Source organism: Pipra filicauda, unplaced genomic scaffold (assembly GCF_003945595.2).
Source record: "Pipra filicauda isolate LSUMZ 115617 unplaced genomic scaffold, ASM394559v2 scaffold81_size6448238_pilon, whole genome shotgun sequence".
Taxonomy (NCBI): domain Eukaryota; kingdom Metazoa; phylum Chordata; class Aves; order Passeriformes; family Pipridae; genus Pipra; species Pipra filicauda.
This window is the reverse complement of record NW_024104998.1, coordinates 5,243,763-5,270,587: the sequence shown is the minus strand read 5'-3', so window position 1 is coordinate 5,270,587 and position 26,825 is coordinate 5,243,763. Positions and strand designations below refer to the sequence as shown.

At 36.9% G+C, this 26,825-nt stretch overlaps 1 protein-coding gene across 1 annotated transcript in view; it reads right to left on the bottom strand.

Moving 5' to 3' along the window:
- ATP6V1H (ATPase H+ transporting V1 subunit H) overlaps positions 1-26,825 on the bottom strand; it is a 47,298-nt gene that overhangs the window by 5,590 nt on the left and 14,883 nt on the right. The window contains exons 5-13 of the mRNA XM_027728154.2: positions 26,558-26,671; positions 23,861-23,965; positions 22,739-22,792; positions 20,073-20,170; positions 18,435-18,627; positions 15,187-15,365; positions 14,397-14,522; positions 12,046-12,147; positions 6,845-6,958 (exon numbers count right to left, since the gene is read on the bottom strand). Coding sequence (XP_027583955.1) covers positions 6,845-6,958; positions 12,046-12,147; positions 14,397-14,522; positions 15,187-15,365; positions 18,435-18,627; positions 20,073-20,170; positions 22,739-22,792; positions 23,861-23,965; positions 26,558-26,671 — 1,085 coding nt within the window. The remainder of the gene's footprint in view (positions 1-6,844; positions 6,959-12,045; positions 12,148-14,396; positions 14,523-15,186; positions 15,366-18,434; positions 18,628-20,072; positions 20,171-22,738; positions 22,793-23,860; positions 23,966-26,557; positions 26,672-26,825) is intronic.

The following is a 26,825-nucleotide window of genomic DNA, read 5'->3' as shown; positions in this document are numbered from 1 at the left end:
AGTTAATATTTGGTTCCTGAAATGGAATATTAACATATCATACTGCTGGATCCCAAGTTATATCCCTGGATATTTTTATGTATCATTTTATGCTCCTCATTATCATGTGCTTCACAGAAGTAAACAGAAATTGTACAGCTACAAAAGCAGTAAATTAAAAACAAAGAGACATTTTCCTAGAGAGCTGGGCTGGGAAGACTGACAAAGCTGGAGTGCTATCACAGGAAAACTGCAGCCCTCTTCTGTCACTTGTTTGCTGAACACAATTTTCTTCTTTGACTCAGTGGATTAATGCAATATGAAATACTTCAATTTTTAAAGTGTTAAAGATTATAAAATATTTGTCTATTATACCAACGCAGACCATAAGCAGTGCTGAAGGTAAGCCATCACAAACCAACACCAAAACCAAAGAAACAAATGTATATGCAACAGAATCAAAGCTACTTTGACCAAACAGTTTGGGACTCCACCACATCAAAGTGTTATTTCAGTAGAACCATGGTGATTTTTACCATGTATCTCCTTGACCTACATATATGGCTGGAGATCCTAAGAGAGAGGAGATACTGCAAAATTCTCTGCAGTTCTCAACACGTAGTTTTACAGATTCCACTTCATAAAAACAAGTAGAACAAAAGCCAACTGTTAAGATGAACAGCACTTAGGACACTGTTTCACTTTAATTATTCACTAGAGAGAGACATTCAACATTCTGATGTGCACATTAAAACTAAACAGTCTGAATGGTTGTGCAGAAGGATTATAAATGTTACATGAAAGGTGGGTTTTTTTCCAAATGGAGCCTGTCTTCAGCTGAATGCAATAACATTGATAGAAAATCTACAGATAATCTCCTGATTACTAAAACCTTTACTCATAGGATGGTTTAAAGCCCTCCTTATGACACAAAATGCAAAATTAATGCATTCAAACCGAGACACTACAAGAACCTGATTTTCACTAAGCAGTTTCCCTTCAGAGAGGTTTTGTCCCTTTTTTGAAGAAGTTATTACGGACTTCCAGTTCACAACTTCACATCTTCACATATGAAGAAAGAGCAAAACAATGAGGTCTTATAACAAGGCTATTATTTAAGTATTTGATCAGATTTTGAAAATAGACTACAAATTCAATTTGAGATATGCCTTTCTATTCGAGAGACAAAGTATAAGTAATTTTTCACTTATAAGATACACTGTGAGCTCACACACAGAGCCCTTCTGTGAATTAAAAAAGACCACATGACTAAACCATGAAACATGGTTTGAAAGTAATTTTATATTTAATCAGAAGATTTAGTTGCCACAAAGAATTTTGTTGCTTTCAACACATATGAGCTTTAATGTTTGCCCAGCATATGTCAGAATGACTGACATAAATAATGTTTAACTGATTTTTCCTATCAGGAAATCAAATCTTTAAAGTAATACTAATCAGAAGTAAACTATCAAAAAGTTACTTCTTTGGTGACACGTTTTTCAATGTAAGACATGAAAATGAGCAATTTCTTTGAAAAAAGAAAATGCAAACTTAGAATGATATTTGCAAAATATTTGCTCCACATTATCACATGCTCTAGAAATACTAAAACTGTGTTTTTGCAATGTGTAGAGATCTTATGACAGAAAACATGATCACAGTGTGAATACCAGAGAGGATATGCACAATAAAAACCACACCTCCTACCTGTATGGAATTAAGCTTTATATATACATATACATAAATAATACATATTTATGCTCAAATAAAAAGATGGAGCGCTCCACTAGATAACAAGTGTGCCTATAACTAATTGGATTTTTGCCTAATTTCTCTCATTTCAGCAAGAAACTGTTCTTTTAAAAAAATACTACCTTTTATCAGGAACACTTCTCAAACTTTTCAGTTAGTTAACTTCTTTTAACTACTAAAAGGGAATTGTATTGATGATGAAGGCTAAGAAACAGGACAAATAAATACAGTGGAGTGCACTATCTTGTAGGCATCGTTTCCCAGATTTAAGCCTAGTACCCTATTAAGCATTCCAGACCTCAGTGTTGGGATAGGGGAAAAACCAAGGGGCGGGGGGCACAAGCCTTATGGCTGCCAGTTAACTCTCACTACACCTTGCACTTCTCACTACCAAATGCAATCATGGTATGGAAGCTATCTATAGAATAAATTTCTAAATATAGAATACTGCAAATCCTAGGCAGTTTCAAATTTTTTAACGTCTCTCTGCAGAACTCTCAATTTTAAAAGATGGAAAGCAAGTAATTTTGTCTGGGATGTGCACTTAAAAAATCACATATGAAACTGTTGCATCTTCAAAGGTCATCCAAATTTGTTGCTTCAATCAGTATGCCAGTCATTAATTCCACTTCCCAAGCCACACTTGATCATGCTCAAGTGATACATCCTAACCCACTGTTTAGCGTCCGCCAACATACTCATACTCTCCATGTAGGTATCAATGCATCAGAGAGCACTTATTCTAAAAGTCTGCCTGTTGAAAGGAAGTTTATAGCTCAGGAACCTGGGAGATGAGGTATCACATCTGAGCCCAGAGGTAAGAGCTGGATCCCTCTCTGACAGCAGCTCACTACTACAGCATAAGCAGAAAGATGGGGCAGCACAGTCCACTAGTTTACTCAGCGGGAGCAACTGCCAATGCACCAGCTCTTCCATTACCCTGAACCAGCCAGAGGAAAAATAAACAAGTTTGCAATCAGATCCACTATGGTTTCAGTAGCACTTGTATGAATAGTGAAGAACATTTGAATTACAGAGGTTAAGCCACTGCATTTTACTTTACATTTGTATGAACAAGATCACACGTGATCTATCTCTGCATGTCAGCTAGATTGGATATTGCAACCATTCTCTTCTATTTACGACCTCTGGTCCCCAACTCCCAGCAGCACTGCTGCTAACAGAGCAAGAAAAAAGTAATATGCTGCTCTAACTACAAGAGACATGAGCAAACTTTCCTGGGCCTAACCCACCTAGAAGATAAGCAAGTTGTGGAAACTAATGCACTATGTTTTAGGTGACCAGTAAGGTCGCAAATAAAATATGCATTAAAGCACGATATCTAGATTTCACCTAGATCTTATTTTAGTGAAATAATAGAAGGTTGGAATTAACCCCTTTAAAATGAAGCCAAGAGATGGTAGGTTTACAAAACTAAAAGACAAAAGATTGTTCCCACTGTTTAACTTCAGGCACTGAAGCTGCTCTGCACTGCTCTAAAAACCTGCTTCTCTCTGTTGTTCATAGAAGGAATTTGAAGGTCCTTTGAGTCACAACAACCCAACCCTGAAATTCAGTAAAATGTGCCGTGAAGCACATGAAAGGCACCTGCTTCATCTGTAGCGACTAACATACTGTGTTTCTTTAAAGTGATACATGTAAGTGCTGTTAGAACTTAATGATTTGATTCCTTCAAACTTTGCATCATTAAGAACATTGCTCCAAGCAGGACTAGGTTCCCAAAACAAGTTCCTAATACTAAAAACAACAAATTGGTATTGCCTCTGAACACCAGCAAAGACAGGGAATAAGGAGATGATGTTTCTCTTATATAGTTAAAGCAAAGATTGAACAGGACACACAAAAAACTTTGTGCTATTGTTGCCAGGCCAAACTCTCCCACTTGCCAATAACAGGTTTTTACCATCAGCACGGGGTGCCATGACTAACACAGTTCAAATCAGAGTGGAACTCAGGATTAATTACCATGTATAGGCATTAAGAGATGCCAAAAAGATGATTTTGCTCCCTGCTGCATCAAGTGCATGATGATTTAATGTGCAAATGTAACTGGAATATTTCACCTGAACTTATCTCATCTGAAAAGCTGACAGCAGTTACTGCTTTTGCCAACACAGCTTCACCATTTAACAGAATGCCTGACAGTCTGATTTCTCCCCATTTATCCCTGACTTAAAAAACCCTAAGGGAAAGATAGTTGAGCAGCCTGTAATGAACTACTCAAATTACTTAGGAGTTAAACTGTCTCTAAGTTGAGTTATTAGCAGTCTAATGATACAGCTGCATCTTAAGCAGAATGATACTTCAGCTGCCCCATGACACTCCCTCAATTCAGGTACCAGAAGTCTTCCTTACTCTGCTTCTTCAGGGCACAGCACTTGCACCAAGCCTCATCCTGGCAGAGCAAACCTGTATTTTCGCATCCTTATCTCAGTCAGCCTCCAGACTAGGAAATGCCTGACTACTTCTGTCATGCATGTGTCACAGACAGTAATATAGAGTTGTTCCATGCCAATTAAACTGAAGGACACACGACAATTGCTTTGAGTGAAATAACTGGACTTCCAGAATATCTGGAAGCAAGAGGAAAAATGTTTATTATTTCGCCAGCTCTGAAGTGCAAGGAAAGCAAAACCTTGAAGTTGCTGAATAATGCATCTCATGAAGTAAAGCTAAATAAGTAGGCACTTCAACTGCACTGTGCTGCATTCAGGGGACTCTGGGGAGAAGGGACAGCAATGAAACAGAAGACCTCCTGACACTCATCAAAAGATAGATCCAGCTTCCCACATTCGAACAGTGTGTCATTTCCTTAGCTGAAATTATCTGATGTCCATGGCAGGGGGAGCACTACTCTGGCAAATATGAGCCAAGGATAATGTGTCTCAGAGGCTTGTTCCAATAAGAATTGAACAGGAAAATACTCCCTACAGAGATGACCATATGGATCTGAAAATGGCACTAAGTTACACAGATCCTTTTACTGACGCCTCTGAAGATCTGAAACTAGATGTTTTTGCCATCTCCCTCTCAGTCTCAAGTCTAAAGGTTCAAAAACTGTGAAAAGCAGGCACAGAAATGCTCATGCCATTAAAAAACCAAGACAAATCTAGAAGATCAGATATGATGTTTTTACAAGTAGTATTCTCAAGTTGAAAGTGCAAAAGAGCCAGGTTAGGCATTCAGGAAAAGTTTTACTACCAGTGAGGTTTGCGTTGGAGAAAGACCGGCGTTTCATATATTTATTACCACATTTTCAAGACATCAGAACACACCTGCCCCTACTGCAGAAAGCAAATTCAGTAGCTTAACCTCCCATGCCGTAATCTCTATTTAGTTACAACTGGTTTATAATACTCAGGATGTTTCAAATATGTGAGAATAGCATAGTGAGAAATGTATCAAACTGAGAAGCAGAGTGGAGTGTAATATACAATAATGACCAAAAATTAGGTTGCACATGACCATGCGTTTAGTCTCCATCTCCACACGCTCAGAAATTCCATATTATTTACCAACGTACTTCTTACACATGGAGAATATTAACTCTGGATTTTTCATAGTAGGATATTTAAACATGTTTCCCTGTTACAGAAGGTTCCCACAACACGTGAGAGGGAGAGAGTAGGACAAAATGAACATAACACACATGAGAACTAAACCCCATATTCTTCAGAAGGAGAGGCAGAAAACTAGCTTGGTTTTACCTAAGATATGCTGCAGGGAGAGATGACAGGAGCTCTTTGTCAGCCTTGCCAGCCTGTCAGGACAAGTAGGCGACTTAAACTGTCAGAAGGCACTCAACAGACCTTGTTCCCCTACCACTTGCACACACTAGCATCATCACTGCTCAGTCTTTTTAAAAGATCACATTGTCTCAGAAGTGACAAAACTGAAAGAAGTTACAGATACTTCTAAGCACTAAGCTTTCCAGAAATAAAAGGTTGTTAAAGTTCAAAATTAAATTAGTTGTTTGTATCCCAATATCTATGTTCCAATGTACCCAGATGTACTGTTGCATTTCATCTTCCTTTCAGGCAACGCCAAATTGAAAATAAGAGCTCTGGTGTAATCATAATTCATAATCAGATTAAGAACTCCTAATTAGTATTTTTAACTCTCCATGCTTTATGCTTAGAATACCTAATTAGTTTGGCAAGTTATACGAAGTTGTTACATGAAGTTTTTCATAACTTCACCCCTTCGTTGCTTCCCTATAAAGATCCTGTGCTCTGTTGGAAAGGCAGCATCACCCACCAGCAAGTTCTGTGGCAAAACATGCCAAGACTTCGGGGTTGTTGGAGAACCAGTTAACAAACAACGAAAGAAAAACTTCACTTCAAACACTATTCTCAGTGACTGATGAAAGAGGTACCAACATGAGATTTTCAACTTCATCAAACCAACCAGCCTATAAATGTCTGCTACTCCAGAAGTTCAAAAAAGTTGTATCTGCAACCTTTAAAGTGGCAACATAAAAATAACAGTGTAGAATGGGAGAAAGGACTAGAGCCAAGAACAAGGCAAAGGAATGGTCAGGTACGCACTTGGTAAAGCAACTGCCAATTAAGTACTTGAACAAGTACAAACCTAAATTACAGCTTGTATTGAATATTAAGCAGTCCAAATAAAATCATTATAGAATATCCTGAGTTGGAAAGGAACCACAAGGATCACAGGACCGGCCTAAGAATTATACCATGTACCTGAGAGCATTGTCAAGAAGCTCTTGAACTCTGTCAGGCTTGGTGCTGTGACCACTTCCCTGGGGCGCCTGTTCCAGTGCCCAATCACCCTTTGGCTGAATAAACTTTTCCTAATATCCAACCTTAGTTAAAATACATTGTTCAAGTGAATTACTCACGTAACATTCAACCATGTAAGGTGAAGCTACTCAATTCAACTGCTTCCAAATTACACAGAAAAGCTAAGTTCTTACAATCAAGATCATATTGCTCTATTGTTTAAAAATTGCTGTCTTTCCACATAAAAATGCTATTTACCTCTTAAAGAAATCTACTGTCTTGAATCCTCTCTCCACACCCAAGATTTCTCACTGTTAGTTGCAAGTTAAATAATCTTCACTTACCAATTGTGAACCATGAGCTTCTGCACAGCCAGTAGTGCATTATAACGAACTTGCTGGTCTTCGTGATGCATGTGGTTCATTACCAGCTGCTTACCACCAAGTTGTTCAATCACTCTGAAAGAGAAGAGGGGAGCAGTTATTTTGACATTACTTTGAATTCTGGGTAGCTATCCTATCCAACCACTTCACACTCAAGGCATTAAGAGGTTAAGTTTAAGTTACATGTAAATATTTATTTTATTAAAAATATTTATTTCCTAACATACACATCTTATTTCACATGTTACAAATGCAGATTATGTATTTGTAACATCTGTTACAAATGCAGATTATGTCCTACTACCTACTGGGTTTTTTAAATTTCTTTTTTAAGAATTCACAACAACAGAAAGTGTTTGTACTGGACTCCTGTTTGCTTCCCACTATCCACTTCTATTAACTTTGAAATAAACAATCAAGGAAAGAATCCTTTTCAGAGGGGTTTTATCCAGCTCAATATCAGCTTGAAAGGGTCAGCGGGGTACAGCATTATCAATTATTAGGTAGGAGGTAGTGCTGCCCTCTCCTCCACAAATGGATGATAACCAGGTCACTCCATTTTTTGTAAGAATAAAACCCCAATCTAGTCCAGCACAGAAAAATCCTTGTAATCACATCAATACCTATTAAATCACCCACCTGGTACGTATAGTACTTTTTGATATTCAAACTGTATTAGAGCCACAGCTACTTCTGCACAAGAGGCAGAACCAGCTGCTAAGGTACCATTTCCAGAAAAATTACGTTTCAGCTTCATCTTTCACTACGAACCTTACCACCATAGTCAGCAATAGCTTTTTCATAGCTATATGTGAAATACCCATGAAAGCTTGTGTCGCATTCATGAACATATAATTTCTTCATAAAAACAAAAAATAGAAGGCAACACACTTAAAACCTAAAAAAGTATCACCGTCCAAATGACTCTACGTGCAGCACTTCGGTCTGTCATAATAAAAATAATAAAGTTCAGAGAGTATTTGCAAGGAATATTTAAGCTGATTACTCACTGACTTTCATATGGTTTTCTACATGAGTTCTCTCACACATCACTTAGTATTTAAACATACTATCCTGTGAAGAGGCTATCACTTGCATTAGTCTTAACTTGATGCTGTCCTGCCATTTTAAGCTTGCATGAGCTACCTGAGTTCAGCACAGCTCTTTTCATGGCCAAATTAATGTACTGCTGCTGTACAACACAATGTATTTTTGTAAACTGCAGAACGGGTATGAAGACACAGCATGGAGATGAAAAAGAGACTATCCAATTTCGTTTTATAACTCAGTCAAATCCATCCTTAAGATCATAGGGAATATTACTTCCTAACAATATTAAAACATTTAAGTATGTTTCATAAAGCAGGAATGCATTCAGAAAAGTGCAATTGTTTTAAGCTGGAGAATCCTTGCCAAGAATTCAAGGAGTTATTAGTAATGTAACATTCAAAAAACCTTTATGCCTGCCTTAGGCTGCCTCACATTTTTACTGAGTTAAATATAAAACCACCTCACACAAAGACAAGACTATGAAACATAAACAAGCATTTTTCTTTATTATAGGACTGACTTAAACCACTGGATTTTCAGGAACTGAAAGGATTTAAAAAAGGTATTAAACTCAAAAGCTTCCTTATGCTAGGAGAATGCAAGAACCAAAATGAAAAGTTAAAAGCCTATAATCACAAATGCTAATAGGCTCTTTCAGATGACAATACATCACTGAAATTATGGCTGACAATATGAAGAGCTGAAGAACAGTATTATCATTCTTGCATAATGCCGCTTACTGGTACAAATCTCTTCCCAGCCATCAGTTTTTGACCCAAAGGTCTAAACTGTGAGGAACGTTCATGTGAATCCTGTTCCTTCAAGTTCCAAATGTTCCCAAAACACTACATTTAATTCTGTTTCCCCTCCCCTCAACTCCTGCTTACTTTACAGCAGTAAACAGAGCCCAGAGGAACAGTTACCGTACGTGCACCATCTTCTGCAGGGAATGTTCCCTGTAATACCAGGGCACTAAGCCAAAACAGTGGCATTTCAAAAAAAGTGTCTGGATGCTGAAGATCCAGATTTTAACATGACCCATTTAAACGGAGAAAGAGGAAATGGAAGGTAAAGACAAATGAGAACAAGTTAGACTGCTATAGCAGAAAAAAAATATAAAATCCACACTACACATCTAAAAGCAGATCAAGGTGAAAAAGGGAAAGCAAGTTGTTTCTGAATTGTGAGCTAAGGAAGGGAATGGTTCTAGTTGTCCATGTAAAACACACAGCCCATGTTCATGGCATTCAAGAGATTGAAAGTGCTGATAGTACATAGCAATAACCCTTGGGCCACAGAAAAGCTGTGCTGAAGGCCTGCATTTATTTTCAGTGACAGGAAACACCAGTGCAATATTTTATCTCTGCTGTTACATTGTCAGAAAATGCATCTTGGTGAGCCTCATTAGAAGCCCACAGTGCTATTGTCTTGACAACTTGGTCCACAATGTGTAATTTTAAAGGCAATTTAAGATTATTTAAGATGACAGCACTAGAGAACAACCAAGCAAAAACACAAGTGTTTAGTTTAACAAATAGTTTCTTCTGTCAGACAAAGGGAAAGGTTAGCCAGAACTGTAACTCAAGGTCTCTACTGTGTGCAACAGGTAAAGTCAAGAAGTTTTAGGTTCCAATTCTTCTCTGCAACCTTCAAAGGCTAAAGGACGATCCAGTTAAGAATAAACACTTAAAGGAAACAAAAGTATAAGACATCTGAATTCTTCTACTCTTCTAAACCAAGGAACAGTATCCACTTTCAAAGTGAGTCATGCAATGGGAGTGTGAAATACCATTCAAGCGTGGGAACAGTAAATGACTATATATCAAAAAACATCATGGTAAGAAACGGACTATTATGCTGGAACTGATACATAAGGTATTTTAAGCTTTTAGGTAGTTTCAAAATTGCTGAAGTCATACTTGGTAAGAATATATGGATTACAAACAAAATTCTTTAAAAGAAAGAGATTGAGGCATTTTAGTTTGTTCATTGGAACAGAAAGCTAAATAAGCCAAGTCTGTAAGCAGAAAGCAGCTAAAGTATTAGAATTTGAGATGTGAATGTGGGTTAGAACAGTATCTAGCACTTCTTATTTGCTGATGACCACTCCTTTGAAGGTCAACGCACTTCTGAATAGGTTTAACAGCCTGGGAGCTGAGCGGAGCTGTGGTCCCAACAAGCAATACATTTTTCCAGCTACAGACAGAGAGATACAAGTCCTGTTTGTCCACTCTTCTGACTTCATAGCTTTGGTCCAGCAACTGCACGGCCATACTAGCCCAAATGTTATGGCACATTCAGCATGCAAGCTGTTTTAAAGATTATGGTAAATGCATAACAAAATGGTTTCAAAGAGTCACTCTTTGCAAGAGCAATGAGTAATAGTCAGTCCTTCAGCTTTGCCACTTGCAGGCAGTACTATTACTTTCCACCTTATTAGAGGATATCTTGCCTCTCCTCCAAATACCAGTTGTCATCAATCTCTATTGGAAGGCACAAGAGCTAATTAACAAATACACAGCACTGTTCAGTACAAGTGGTTCACAATGAACACCTCTGACCTTTCTTAGGGGACCTAGAAAACATTTAATTTCTTCCTAGAAAACATTTAATTTCTTCCAATAATCTAAAAATATCTTCCGTTGAATTTGCTTACAAGATTACAAGAGCTGTGAGTCTTTCTAGAGTGAACAAATCTTTCTAGCATACATATGGCATGAAGTTTTAGTCTGTTGTCCGTGGTTCTACTACTGTCAAGTAGCCTGCACAAGAAATGTTCATGAAATTCTCAGCAAGGCTAGAAGGCCCTTCTCATCTTCCCTACTGTGCTGGTTTTAGCTGAGATAGTTAATTTTCTTCTTTGTACTACGAAGTGTTTCATTATTGCTGAGCAGCTCTTGCACTGCATCAAGGCCTTTTCTGTTCCTCACCCCAGCCCACCAGCAAGGTGGCTGGGGGTGCACAAGGAGTTGGAAAGGGACACAGCCAGGACAGCTGACCCCAATGGACCAATGGGATATTCCAGACCATATGGCATCACGCTCAGCACATAAAGCTGGGGGAAGAAGGAGGAAGGGGGGGAGCATTCAAAGCGATGGTGTTTGTCTTTCCAAGTACCCATTATGCTTGATAGATCCCAGCTTTCCTCATGATGGCCGAACACATGCTGGCCCATGGGAAGCAGTGAATTAAATCTTTGTTTTCCTCTACCTATTAAATTGTCTTTATCTCAAACCCACAAGTTTTCTCACTTTTACTCTTCTCTTTCTCTCCACCATCCTGCTGTGGGAAGTGAGCAAGTAGCTGTATGGGCCTGAGTTGCCAGCTGGGGTTAAACAAGACACCCATTAAACGCTAGGCAGAAATCAGAAACAGACCACTTCTTTGCTACAAGAATTAAGTCACATGTCCTTCTGTGTGACTGATAAGACAGATTCCTGCAAAAACCAAAGGCTCCCTTCTGCTTCAGTGGTCTCTACCTGAGAGGGGCCATTATACAGCAAACATTTTTGCTCGTAGGTTTTTAAAACTAAACAAAACAGTATTTCTATAGAAATTCAGGTTTACAATAAACATTTTCACCAAAATGTGTATTTGTGTAGTTAAAACATGCTAAATTAGAAGAGTGACAATTAGAAGATGTGCTAACATCACTGAAATTACATTAGCAATTGTTCGTTAAAAAAAAAAATCTTCTCAGTAGTCTTAAGTCACAAAACAGTCTTAATCATTGTTGGAATAGTCCACCCCTACTGTAAGTCCAATAATTACAGTCCAATAGTCATAACAGAGGGCAAAAATTACATGTTGATTAAATTCTTGGTAGCTCTTGTAATTTCTTCTGGTGTCTGTCTTCTGCTTAGTCTAAACAACATACGCAATACTTCTTTAAACATTGGTTCCCTTCATTGTTAAGAGACACTGATATATATTAAGTCAAAGATTCAGTTTGCGTTTTCTAATCCAATCTAGTTTGTGCTTTCTCACCTTCCCAGTGAAATAAACTCAAGTATAACCTGCAATCCCTTTAGAGAATATTTTAATATAAATAAGCAAAACAAGCCACAGGCAAAGCACATACTCCAGTTAGTCTCTTGAATAATTTTTCTTACCGTTTTCCCCGGGGATAGTGTCGTACATATTCTCCCACATCATGAGCAGCTACAGCCAGCACTTGTGGATCATCAGAAACCTCCAGAAGTTTTGTCAGGATTCTAGGAAAGGATTTGAAACAATCAAGTCCCGGGTTTTGGGTTGGTTTTTATTTTTTTGTTTTGTTTTGGGTTTTCTTTGTTGTTGTTTTATTTTTAAATCAGTGACAACTTAAAATAACGAAGCCCATAACCATAAAAATGCTTTACAAGTCACCCAAACAGCAAAGCTAAAATAGAACTTCTTCTCAACATGCAGCTGCACTTAAAGCAACTGAGATCCTGCCCTTATTAATAGCATTATTAAAAGCATTCACAAGAGTCAGTTTAGTGAGCCACATCCACAACTATCTATAACCAAGGTTTACAAAATCTCTCCTTTTTTTATACATTGGGTTCAAGACCAGCAGTTCTGAGTTCAAGATAAATTGAACTAAAAAGCAGTTCTGTCCTAACTCAGAGACTGACATGATTGAAAGCTATACATTTGTCTAGGACTCCAGTGCCATAAATTAGTTATTTTCTTAGCATGCACAGAAATCCAGAACTGTAGGAAGCAGAAAATCGCTTCTCAATTAATATTGTCTGCATTTTTGAATTAAGTAATTAAATCACCTTCAGTGGAAAACAGCTACCAGTAACACTGTCTGCTAGCCAAGTAATGAGGAGGAGGAAAAATTATACAGATTATGAAGGTTAGGCACTAATAAATTGAAAAGGTTAAACACACAGATCACTGGAAAATTAGATTACTCTATGCTTAGTGAGATGAGAAACGTGTTCTAATCACAGAAAGTTAGTAGCAAGTTGAAATAGGTGGGTTAAAGAACATTCTGGTAAAATTAAATTACAGCCACTGCCTCCCAAGAGGCCAGAAAGTGACAGGTGAAGCACTTTTTTAAATGAAAAAACCTCCTAATTTGGACAAGAAGTAGAAGCAGAAACTTGAACCATAACACTAATCATAAGACACTAAAGATCCATACAACATTGCTGAACAAAATACAAGTCTAGCATCAAAGTAGGTAATAATGGTGGAAGGTATGAAAAAAAATTTAACAGTAGTATAAATATTTTAGATTTAGAAAACTAATAAGTACACAGATAAGGAGAATAGAATTATGCAGCCTCAAGCAAATAAGTATTGTCTGTCAAACGCCTTAAGATGCAAAAGAGAAGAACTGAGGTGCACACATGTCCCCATCACGTTGTGGGGGAGGGTGGGCGGGTTTTTTTGTGGGTTTTGTTGTTGTGGTGGTGGTTTGGTGGGTTTTTTTGGGTAGTGTTAAACAAACTATTGAAGATCACTGTCTTTATAGCAGCACAAGACCATAAAATTTACCTAACAGTCTTAGAACTAGGAAAGATAAATACAGCAAAACACTGTGATCACTACAGGAAATATTAAGCCTCAACATCGACCTCATGCTGCAGTTGTCACCATCTAAAATTTTCAATTCCATAATTTGACATATTTAGCAATATGCCTGCAGGGAGGAACTTATCAGACTTGTTTTAGTGAGGTGTCAGGGCAGATTGAAATGCATATAAAGTTCAGGATCAGCTTGCTCTTGCCAGGCCTTTGAACATCTCACATGCTCCACTCGACCTCCTGATTTCTGTTAAGACTGGCACTTATTAGCAAACTCTGAACTGAAAGAACACCACATATTATCAGTTAATGACACTGCAGTTAAACAACTAAGACCTCTTACAAGCTACTTAAGACCTAGACATCTTTTCAGTACATAATTTCCTAAGTCCGCAAATCAGTCCTTGACTCCAAAAGAAAATATGAGCTTTCACTTCATTTTGTCTAACAACCTATGTACTCCAAACACAGTCCCAAGACAAAATAGACAAAATTACAGGAATGTAATGCAGCAAGTCAGATTTTCCATGGAACAGTACCACAACTTTCAGCCCCCAAATATTCAAGGTGGGAGTTCATTACTCGGACCAACATCACCACACAACCACTAAGGTATATTAAAAACATTTTTATTTACATCTCTTAGCATAGCTGTCTTTCAAACGAAAGCATGAAAAGAGTCAATGGCACAAATCTGCACACAAGTTAACCTCTATCATCGATACACTTTGACCAGTAAAAGCAAATAAACAATTCTGCTTTTGAAGAAAACAACCAACACATGAGTAAGGACCATACATTCTAAAACATGTATGATGTTCTGACTTGCTTTCATTCTAGACAGTACTTCATCTTGAAATGTAAAACCTGTATTAGATACAGGTTCAGTTAAACACAAAAAATATTACAGAACTATGCGATTCAAGACTTGAAAACTTACTTGAGTAGTTCATAATTCTTCTCATTTAGTCTTACAGCATTCTCCCGCCAAAACTTCTCAGACTTGTGCACAGGACTCCACTCCAGTCTTCCTGACTTGAGCTCAGAACTGTATTCATCAAAGGAGCTGCGACACAAGATGTAAATGATATACTGGCTAAGCTTGTATGAACAGTCTGAATCACATGCCCAAGCCTGTCCCTAACAAAGCTGGAGCATAAATTGCTATGACACATTTAGAAGTCGGTGATCTGCAGAGCATGAGAACTGTTCCGTCTCAACATTTTATAAATAAGAAAGTGCATGAAAGGCAAGATGAAAAATTTGTTTCCAAACATGCCTCTCTATCCACCCCAGAACACTGTTCCTAAAGAAAAAAAAAAAAGGGAAAAATCCAAGCCACAAGAATGCGACATTTTGGAATTTAATTAGCTATTTTGCCAGTTTTTTAGGCTTTAAACTTCCTCAGCCAAGGATCCCAGTCTTTGCTTTCCATCCAATTAAACCTTTGACATGAACTACAATATGCACTTCAGTGTAGGCACAAAAGCAAGAACTAGGTAAGCACTAGATCATACATCTAAAAGAAGATTTATGTTCTATTCAGCCTCTACTCCCTTACAACAGAAAACTATTATATACAACCAGCATCTCTGTATGCTCTACCTTACCAACTAGTATTTACATATCATAATTCTGTAGATTATTTAGCCTTACAAAGGAAAAAAGTTTTACCAAAGCCCGTACAATTGCCTTTATTTTTTTTTTAAAGTTCACAATGCAAAGCATACCTAAGGTCCTGCACGCTCTCGCCCAGCTTGTCCAGTAGAAATTTGATATCTTCACTTATGTCTTCATCATCATATTTCTGCTGATCCAAATTCTCTAGCTGCTTTAAAACCTTACACTGAATCATGGCAAGGGCATATTCTTGGCGAGTTTCTCTCTCAGTAGATTTCTCTAACAAATTCTAGAGAAGTAAAGATGTATTTATTTTTGGGGGTTTTTAAAAAAGACTACCTTGAAACAAAGTGGTATTTTTAAGAAATTCTTATTGGCACTTTTTAATTTAGTAAGTGACAGAACTGACCACTTCTTGAAATAATCTCTCTCTTCAATATTAGAAAGTATTAATTCACTTTTTTTTAACATTTTCCACATCAAATCAGGGTGACTACAAAGACTATTCAAAGAAAAAAGAGCAAGTTTATATCCCAAATACCAGAATCTCTGCCATAAATACCTTATTTTATCTTGAATTATCATTTTAGCTTTCTGTGCAGCAACAGCACAAAGCAAAAAAGCCTTAAAAAAAAAACCCCAAAAAACAACCTGAAGTCATGTTTCCAACTGAAGGGTTACCATCTGGATTAAAGCAGCTCCTTTCAAATTTGGGAATATTCCAAATAGACATTTTTATTCAAACAGAAGCTTGTTGGTAAGACTAGAATTCCAAATAGACATTTTTATTCAAACAGAAGCTTGTTGGTAAGACTGGAATTACAAGCACAGTATGTAACAGTCAGGTTCCAATGTCATTTATTCATTACATTTCTACTCAATTTAATCAGCTTCCAATTACATTGTTGAATCAGAGCTGGCCACCTGCACTTTTTGATAAAGCTGAAAACATGAATCTCATATAAAGATGAAGTCCTTAACAAACAAAACATGTGTTCCTATAAATAAGAAAACATGTACCAGAAATAAGCAATGAAACTACACAGAAGGAATTTGACTGCATCACTCTCACGTCACAGAACTATTACATATAAGGTTTCTTAGATATCAGACATCCTATTAGTTAGTAAGACAAAACACTGCAAATCAATGTTAAAACTTGCAAACTAAAAGTAAGTTATATTACTGCTTTTAATGGTCACATACAATTAGCTTTAATGTGCAAAAAAAAAAAACCCACCCCAGTTTCTACTTCAGTAAGAGAAGTAAAAGGTAATTCAGAGGAAGTAAAGTAAAATTACTTAAAAGTGCTAATGAGAGCAAAAGGACAAATCTTAAAAGACAATTCAAGTTCAAGGAGAAGGTAAACAAAGTTTCCGAAGAACTCCTAGTTAAGAGAATTGCAGGCAGATGTGAAAGCTACTCCAAATATTATTATCCACCTCATATAATAGTGAGATATTCAAGCTTTACATAGAGAAATTGAAAGGATATTATAACAAAATACAACCATGAACAGGTGACTAAATAGAATGGATCAGTAAACCACTCAGTGATGAAAAACAAAATCTTAAGGTACGAAATTAGTTACAGGCAGGAAACAGATATAAAAGACAATAAAAGTATGAAAAATGAGGGGAAAAAAATTTACAGGTAAAGAAAGCAATTGAAAGAGACAGAAGTACCCAATATCTATTGCTTTATAGAAAGAATTATTATATTAAGATGATATGCTTGAAGCAATTAACAAAGAGGTGAAATAGGTCAAATTAGGAGAAATCAAGTAGTAGAGAAGACATACAAGTTGTCAAGACTCATGACACACCTTCAGTAAGGCACAGGTAGATTTGGGGAATCATCAAGTCTAGTCTTTTATGCAGTTCACCTTTTTTTTTTCCCCCCTGTACCTCATAAACTGATACTGTAGCATCTCACATGGGAAAAGGGCTATTTTGTCTATTCTACCAGTTTTAATGTTGCTTCAGAACTCCGATGTCTAATTTCTCATCTATTATTTTCCTGGCTGCCAGTTTACAACTCCTTTTCATGCCAACACGAGTCTTTAACGTTGGCAAAAGGAAACAGCTAAATTACATTCCCCAAAGCCTGTAACAGAACCACCTTAATTCTTTCTTAGCCTTTATTTATTAAAAACAAAAACCAAACTTGGCTTCATTTTTTTCTCTTCTTGCAAAACACATCAAATCTAAGAGCTAGCTACTATTTGTCCTACTTTTTATGACCTCAGAATTGGAAGAAGCTGGATATAAACTGCTGACCCCCTCAACTTCTTTTTTTTTATTATTTTTTTTCCAATCCATCTTGCTATATGTCCCTGCTTAATCCTGACACTGAGATCGTAAAGAACACTACAACAGAGGTCTACATATTAAGAAAAGCCCCCACTGAGACCTCACACCACTGTATTCCTTCAATCGGAAAAATGGCATATTCTTACAATCTGCCTTATCCAGAAATTTTTCAGTGGCAGATGTTTTCAGATAAAAAGAGTAAGCACCTTCACACACCTTATTATTTCTAATCAGCCAGTCAGCAAACAACAATTCCCCTCTCCTCAGCCTAATTTGCTTGAAATGCTTACTATTAGAACAAACACAATCAACATCGAGGAAAACAAAAAGTTTCCAAGATCATCCTGTTTTAAAACAGAATTTTGAGTTGCTATAGCATTCCTGTATTACTCACAAAGACACTTGACAAGCATGCACATAAAACTATTAGCATTCATGAACATAAAATAGAACTCTCACATTGAAAACATCAAGTCCAGGTACTCAGTTATCCCAATTTATCTTAAATAGGACCAGTGATTTCAGGTAATGCAGACACAGTAAACCAACTAATTAGTCTTACATGGATATTCTCGTTTGTCTTGACACAGCCACCAAAAGGATATTTTTGGACTAGTAGATAAAAATAATTTCTCAGTTGGACAAATACGTGTGTGTTCAAAGTAGTATTTTGCTAATTAAAGCTTCCTAAGGCAAAATTTATCAGGTACTAGTAACTAAATTGTTTTACACTAGTACAAATAGAAAAAAGAATCTTGAATTAAAAAAAGAAATCACTAGTGACTGTGTTAACATAGTTTAGTTTTTTAGTCAACCTTATTTTAAGAATACATTGAATAGCAGACATCTATTACTTGTAATAGCATGTCTATTACCTGTAGCAAAACTCAGCTCACAAAAAAAAAAAAAAAGAAAAAAAAAGGAGAATTAAGTTTTCAATCCAGTTTACTAATGTGGCCCAGCACAAACAGCTGTCCATCAGCAACATTTCAGACCTAGGAATTCGGGAGAGAAGCACAGCCTCATTGCAGTCAACAGGTACTTACCCGAAATGCTGCAAGAATGATTCTAGTTACTTTCTCTTTGACAGATTCCTGAAGAATATCCGACAGCACTGGGACAATATTATACCGTCTAAGATATTCACACATTTGAGGGCTAAATGCCAGCAGCCACACACAGAAAATCATCTGATACTGGAGCTGGAAACCGCATTTGTTGCTCAAGACACCCATGATGCTGAAAAATTGACATAGTACACATTTAATTTTTAAATAAGGACTCTATAGACTGCAGATTTCCACCCTGAAACATTAAAACAAATGGTTAACAGGAACTTATTGGAAAGAGCTGCTGAGGATGAGCATACAGTGCACACTTCACAGTATCCTGCATCACTACTTATCATTGTACAAGCAGCTTGTTCAGAAAGCTGTCTTTTAAAGATATAGTTAGTTTCTCCTTAGCCTGAGAGCCATAAAGGAGCTTTTCCCATGTGAACTGATGTGGTACTGTATCCATCTTCAGGTTCACCAGGACACTTTTTCCCCTGGCATGTTTAGTGCATTATTTGTCATTCTAGGAGAAACAGAAAAACACACAGCAACTCCCTCAGAGTTAAGAAAGAGTAAACAGACAGAACAAAATCCACACAAATTGAATTTGTTTCCTTAATTGTACCTCTCCACAGGAGTGTCTGAAATGAGCTGAAGTACTCATTACTTAACAGTGAGTTCTCAGAAAATGGCTCATAGACAAAAATATACAAAGTACTGCTAGAAATAAATTAATATCAAGATCTCCAAGAAGAAATCATGCAGAAGATGTGCTCAGCTGAAGTTTTTAAAATTTAATAAGCAATTTCCAGGTCCATCATGAAATAGCTAACTCAACCTAAACTTAAAAAATAATCTATGTTCAAAATCACTGTTATCAAGTTTAAGACAAATTCAAATTTGTTGAAACACAGGCTTACTGTAATACTTAATTAAAAAGCCTCCTTTGTGAAAAAGGCTGCATCAATAGTGTCATCTTGACACATGTGAACTTCATCTGAAATTTTACTTCACTGGCAACTTTGACTTTTCCCCATTTCAGGATACAGGGGTATTTTTCATTAAAGTGCAAATCATATAGCAACAACCCCCAAGAGAGGCATGAATGGCAGAAAAATTGTTTATAGACAAGCATCTTTTAAATAAGTTTAGTGCTACCATCCTAGCCTCACACAAAGCTATTTATTAAGAGAATCTGGATAAAAGAAAGACTTACTTGAAGTCACGTGTGGCAAAAAATTGAGCTTAGCTCTAGAAAATTTCTCCTTTCACTAATGTTTTCAGACTGAACACTTCCAAACTCAAAGACAAGGATGATTAGCAGAAACTCATTTCATTAGTCCTTGTTCTATTACATAATAAACAGTGCACCTTCAGCTGAAGACAAATGGGTACCTTTCCCTTCAGATACATATTTAAGCAATTCTTCTTGAAGAGGAAAGTAGCATTAAAGCATCAGCATTGCAAGTTTCATTTGTCTATTTGACTGTGTTAATGTTTGAAAACAAACCTCTTTATACCCAAAACAGAACAGCTGTCTATTACAAGAGTTCTATTGCAAAAAAGGTCACTGGGGAACGTGCTATTGTAGGTGCAAGTATATCCATATAAATTGAAATAGATGCTCACCAATTTACTCCATCTGCTTCTACCCATGCAAAGCGATATTCATTGACCCTGAGCATCAGCTGCAGACATCCAGCAACACATTGTACATACTGAGAACTCTGGGTGAAGAGAACAACACAACATTTCTTACAAGAAGAGTTAGGTACTAAGTGCTGAACTTCAGTTTTCCAAATTAGCCTTTACTGGCATAAACCGAGAAGAGTTCTGAACACTAAAGAAGTGTTACACAAGTGATACCACTTTGCATTACTAGAACATGCCTTCCTTCAGTATCCATGAATGAAAGCTGTCTTATGCTTGATTATACTTGTCAGAGCCCTTTCATCCAGAGGGTCAACTGTTATTCCACTGAGCAAACTTTGGAAAACAAATCAGCAAACTGATTACAAAGCTTGAAGGAGTTTGCTAGAGGTCACTGTAGAAACAGGAATCTTGAGCTTAGGTTCTTCCCACTCCAACTCAAAACAGCAATGGTGCCCTTACAATTGTAAATTTTGCTATGCATTTGCCACACAGTACCATACTTATCATAATGAGATGTGTATTTAGACAAAAACAATGCCACCAGAAAAACATGTGCTAAGAAAAGAATAAGACTAAATCTTTCCCATCAGAAAAATGATGAGATGCACCAATTAACTCTATTTTCATTCATGAACAGTCACATTAAACAGTTTTTCATCAGTAAAACATGTATTTTCTGTGTAGTAACACATAAGATGGGCTGCGGTTCAAAAATGGGTTTTGGTCAACACATTGTCCCTCCCACTACAGCAACTGAAAAAATCCAAAGGTACAACAGAAATAGCATATTTTTCTCTCTTCTTACTCAATTGTCAGCATTATCTTCACTAACACTCAGATATGCTGCTGAGAAAATGTTGCTTGGGGCTTTCTTTCCTATAAGCCTTTCTCTTTACAAAGTGTTTTGAAAGTTTTATGGTAGCTCATTCACATAATATAAGGTCAAAGCTTTCAAACATTTAATGAAGTAAAGAAACTAGGTGATCCCATATGAAAAGAGAAGAGACAATAAGCAGAATTTAAAATTAAGAGTAACTCATCCTGTTTCTCTCTCATGAGAGATTGAAGACCTTTATGTAAAAACTAAGTCTGAACCTCTAGGCCCAAATCATCATACAGAACACTCATTTCCCCATGCAAATAAAACAGCTATAAACATAGACAGCTCTCCCACCCCAAATAATATATTAAGTTATCTGCATCACCAGCCCGTATACTATTGAATCTGGAGTTTGCTTTCATAAAAGCATTCTCTTCCAACACTTTTATAATTGAAAGTTCATAATAGATTCCGGCCCTCATTATAAAATGCTACAACTGCATCTCTAATTTATTCTGAAATAAATTAGTCAGGAGCTGCTTCAGAATCCTGTATAAGCTAGATCTGAAACTGGAACACTAATGAAGTTAGGACAATACTTGCCCAATTTAATTATCCAAGAACGTATTTGCACTATCAGTTCTGCTGCTCTGGGACCCTGCTGTGGCACAGCACATCCGTGCAGTGCTACAGTACAACGAATACAGATTTCTAAGCAAGTCACAAGAGCTCCATAGTAAGTGATGTTGCATGTTGCAGAGCTATCTACTCTTTTAAGGCTATGGGATAGAGGGCTGTCAGTCTAACAAAACCTAACAGTATGGCAGCACAAAGATCTGCACATGAAAAACTGAAATACTTCATCTTCACCCCCTACCCATGGTCATGCATAACAGTCTTTCATCTTTCCTACTTTAAACAGCAGACAGATGGCAATTTAAGACGCTCTTCTCTACAGAAAATTAAAACTTTAAAGCAACGATTACACTTAGAAGAACAACAAATTCCAGGTTAAGTCTTTTGAAAAGCTGTGAACACTTTCAGGCTGCAAAAAGAACAAGAGACCAAACTGAATTCTACTTCACATCCAAGAACTAAGATAAATTGCCTCATCCTGCCACAACACCACAGCAAATCCTGTTAGGATGATCATTGCATTTGTTAAACTGCCACAGTTCATCTCCAGGCTCAGCAGTCATTATAGCTACATGAAATTTAGTATCAAAAAAAATACTGATGCAAAAAGGACAATCCGTTTTCCTTTGAATTCAAGCTATTCAAATACGAGAAGCTTACAGCTTTGAAAGCACTCTTGCAATTTCATGCTACAATGGTTAAGTGGCAACATTAGCTTTAATATCTGATGTGCCCTTTCTGAGTTCAACATCCCAACAGCCAAAAAGCTTTGTAGCCTTAGGTTTCTTCTACAAGTCCAACAGCTCCGTCCTAAACAGACAATATTGAATCACAGAATCATTTAGGCTGGAAAAGACCTCTAAGACCACTGAGTCAGTGACTTAAAATTGTTCAAATATTAATTTTACATAATTTTTTCAAGTTTTAACAAAGAGAATGCTAGATACATCTACAGTTTTAACAGCTCAAACAAACTTGTAAAATACATACTTTCACTGCCAACATTCAATGTGAAATGAGTGTTTAAAAATACTTTTGTTTCTTGGCGCCATCACCTGGCACTCTGCTGTACAATTCTAATTCCAAGTACTTCTTATCACTGACAGAAAAGATCTGCATCTTAATCCAAGGAGTGGGTATCACCTGCCCAAAATAGCAGATTGACAGATTTCAAAGATATACTCACGTCACTTGTAGAGACTGCTCCTGTTTCCACAGAACCCCCTGTACCACGTAGTTTCTAGCAAAAAAATTAAAAAGTTTAAAATCAGACCTGTCTTTCACCCCTAAGGAACAGCTGTTACCAAGTTTCTTCTGGTTCTCCAGTCTCTCTAGTCATAGAAAAAGAACAGATTTAGAATCTATTAGATAGTTTTCCCGCTCAACACATTATCATAATGTATTATATTTATTTCCCATGCACACTTCGTGTCTAGAAAAATATGCTTGAACCTGATTCTTATATATCAAGATTTAATTTTTATTTATGTGCAGATTTACTCAAGACATATTTGAAAATTAGAATTTAGAATTTGAAAACTGTTGTCTTGAATCTTTCTGAAGGAAATTCCAACTTTAAGATACTACTTTCAAAGGAAAAAATATAAAACTCCTTTTTAATAAACCCAGTTTAGAAAACTATGAGAAATACACAATTACTAAATCTACTGTTTCTCCACTCTCCAGAATGCATTTATGCTACAACACTACCTTAGAGAATGATATATCACTAGGTTTTTGAAGGAAAAATCTGCAAAAATGAATACAAAGGAGAATGAATTATCTTTGAAGCACAAGCCAGAAGTAAGCAGTTCATACTGAGCTAATACCATAAAATGATGTCCAAAAAAGCCAGAATTTATTTAATTTCAAGAGACAAGACTAAAAATAAAAGCTTCATACTACAGTCAACTGGAAAAGACTTTTGACATTCAATTCCTGCTGCCATGAGATTTTTCTTCCCAGCAAAAAGTTCTGATAACCAAAACAACAGAGGCAAGACAAAAACCCCCATCGCATATTTTCTCAGTGTCTAGAAGAAAAATTATTGTTAACTAACAGAAAAGGCAAAAAGTTTACTTATTTAAAATTTAAATTTCAAGGACTAGAGTAGAAAATGTAAAATACTAAGTTAGAAACTACATGCTTTAATAAAAGATATTTAGTTTTAAAAATGACAAAGTAAAATTTCATTTAAAAAAGCCCAAATCTAAAACTATACCTCTTGTTTGCACATCTATACGCTAATATTCTTAGAAAATGTTTTCAAAGTCACTGTAATGTTTAAACAGAAGTAGCAGCTTTTTACCTGTGAACTGAGTTGGGTTTTAATCCAGTTGAAATAGTAATTCAGGTCACTGCCTTCCATAAGCTCCCTTCCCCAAGCAGCCAGTTTGGCAATAATTCTTGCTGCCTGAAAAAATAATAATAAACAGATTTTTCAAACACAACAATTTCAGAATTCAGTGAGAAGTCCTATAAGCTTTGTAAACCTAGTTTAAGGAAAAAAAGGTCCCTTAAAAAAAATCTACCTGTTTTCTATGTAGGCAACTCTTTGTGCCTAGTAATTTTGTTTCTTTTCAGCTTTCTGCTGCTTCTACCTCCAGTAACTGGTTTATTTTCACAATGTTATCTGTTACCCATAGCTGCTGAAGTTCACAAGGTGCCAATGAAGAACTCAGAAGATGGATGGAAGCTATCAATGGGCTACTGCTGTAGGACACCATTACAGTCAGAATTGATCAACAGTAACACTTAATGGCCTAACACGCGTGAGCAGGCTTGAAGAGCAAAAACGAAACCCAAAGGGAAGGTAGAATTTAAGAATGAAGTTGAGGAGTAAAAATGTAGTCAGGTTAAAAATTTTCATGATGCCTATGGCTCAAGAATACTTGAAACAACAGTATATTTCTATGTCAGCCTCTCCAAATTATATTTGAAGTAAATCTATGTTGTAGCCTGCAACTTATTTGCAAAAACATTTGAGCCAGCTTACATATAAAAAGGCAGTGTAATCAATAAACTACTGAAGTAGGGGTTCATTTGCCTGCATACAGCTCCATGACACAGTGAGGAGACTATTCCAGGCACCTTTCCACTTCACTGCATTCACATGTGCAGCACCACCATCGCCGATTTCTAGAGGATTACAAGTGAGAGTCTGGAACAAAATCTCTACACTAAAATGCATCAAATCCCCTTCTGAATGCAATCAAATAACCCTGTAAAATCCCTCCAGCTTTACAAGACATTAGCTCTCTAGTCTACCGTGCTCCTGAGTTAAAACTGCTACCTGGCCCACAAATGAGAGACCGTTTACGCTTAGCAGAATTTAAGCCTAGACAGAGGGTAAGTATTTTTATCTGGCTAGGCAAATGCAATGATGTGGCAACAAAAGTCTTCCAGTATGCATAATAAGGAGGAAAATAAAATAAAAACAACAAAGATTACACAATCCTAAAACTTGGTTTAGAAAACATTCACTTGCTTTAAAAAAATATGCACAAGGGTTATGAAAAGGTATAATAAGGCAGTAAACTTAGTGTTTTGAAGTGGATTCACTTCACATGAGGTTCTCTGCAGTACCTAAAGGAAATGTTATCTGAAAAACACATCTCTGAGTAAAGAAATGCTGAAGATCAAAATTTCCATTCCACACATTTAAAAGCCACCATTCCAGGGAGACTAATTAGTTGGCACTGCAAGAGGCCAAAAAAAAAAATCAGATTTTACCTGCATATTTGGGAAGTCAAAATTGTCTGAACTTGCTCAAACTGCAGTTTTGCAGGATGGGTGTTCAGCAGCATTACCACCAAATAAACCAAGAAACAAACTACACTAACTAGAAAAACCCCAGCCACCTCCTCCCTCAGCTGCACAAAGAAACCTGATTCACATCCACACAGTCAATCAGTTAGATTAAAAAAAAGAAAAAGAAACAAAGGAAAAGAAGAAGAAGAAAAAAAAAAAAAGCAAGGCTGACATTTTCCTTGAGAACAGGCCAGCTAACTGTTCAAGTGGCAGCACAGCCCCAAACAGGGTTGCACCGGCCACACCTAAGGGCAAACAGCATGACTTGCCTGGTGGAATCCTTGCACCAGTACAGTCTAATGCAGGCCAGGTACATGGTTTTGCAGTTTGAGCCCCTGGTTTGATTCTACCATCTCATGCCAGCATAAACATATGCAGTGAAGAACAATTCACAGCCATGCAGCTTTCTCCTCTTCAAGCCATAATGTAAGTTTCACTGGTGGAAACTATGGTCTTCACTAGGAATTTACAGTAACACAGTCATATGTTTGCCCCACAAGGAAAAAACCCTGTCAATATGAAGTAGCCAGTTCTTACCACTGATGACAAAAGAATTCCAGAAAAGTTACTCCATATACACAAGCAGCACCCAGTAGCTCAAAACACAGCAGAAACCATACACCGCATATGATTGTACTGAGTTTGACTAGGATGGACTTAATTTTCTTCATAGCAGTCCGTACGATGCTGTGGTTTAGACTGGTGCCCAAAACAATGCTGATAACATATCAATGTTTTAGCTGCTGCTGAGCAGCACTTGCACAGCTTTCAGTGAATCGTCTGGTAGTTCAAGCATATGAGAAAATAAGATTCATCAAGGTAAAGATATTTTCCTTGCACGGGATGAGAACTTAAATTCGAGTATTTGTACAGCATGAGGAGTATTGACTGGCAGTTCTGATAAAAGTCAGTTTTTCAGGTATGTCTTCCTGTACTTAATTATGTCTAAAATCCTTGCTTTTCCGAGTTTTTAAAACCTGCTCTAATCTCCCAGAAAAAAAAAAAAAAGGTCAGTAAACAATGTAACTCTTGTTTCTAAAATGTGGCTAAATGAAGCCTGTATTAAGAATGACTCATCTAGACTGCAAGAGGAAAACTTTCCAGGCCAGGCAGAAGTTTAGCTTCAAAATCCAAAATCTTGCGAAGAAAAACAGAACCAGCATTTTCCACTGCCATCTTCAGATTTAAAACTTACCATATGCACAGTGAAGAGATCTTGTCGATTCAACATCGGCAGAAAATAAGACCATGCAGTGTTTTTACCACGTTTTGCATAATCAAAGAAGATGCAAACACGCTGATGATTTTCCTGCAAAAATTAGGAGAGGGGAAAAGATGACGGACTTGCAAAAGCATTCAGCATTAACGCAGTTATTTGCTCCTTGTTACGTTGGCACATGTTATCAGAGCACATCCTGGCATGTAAGAGCCCATGGAAATTTTTTGGTTTGACAATTACTTGT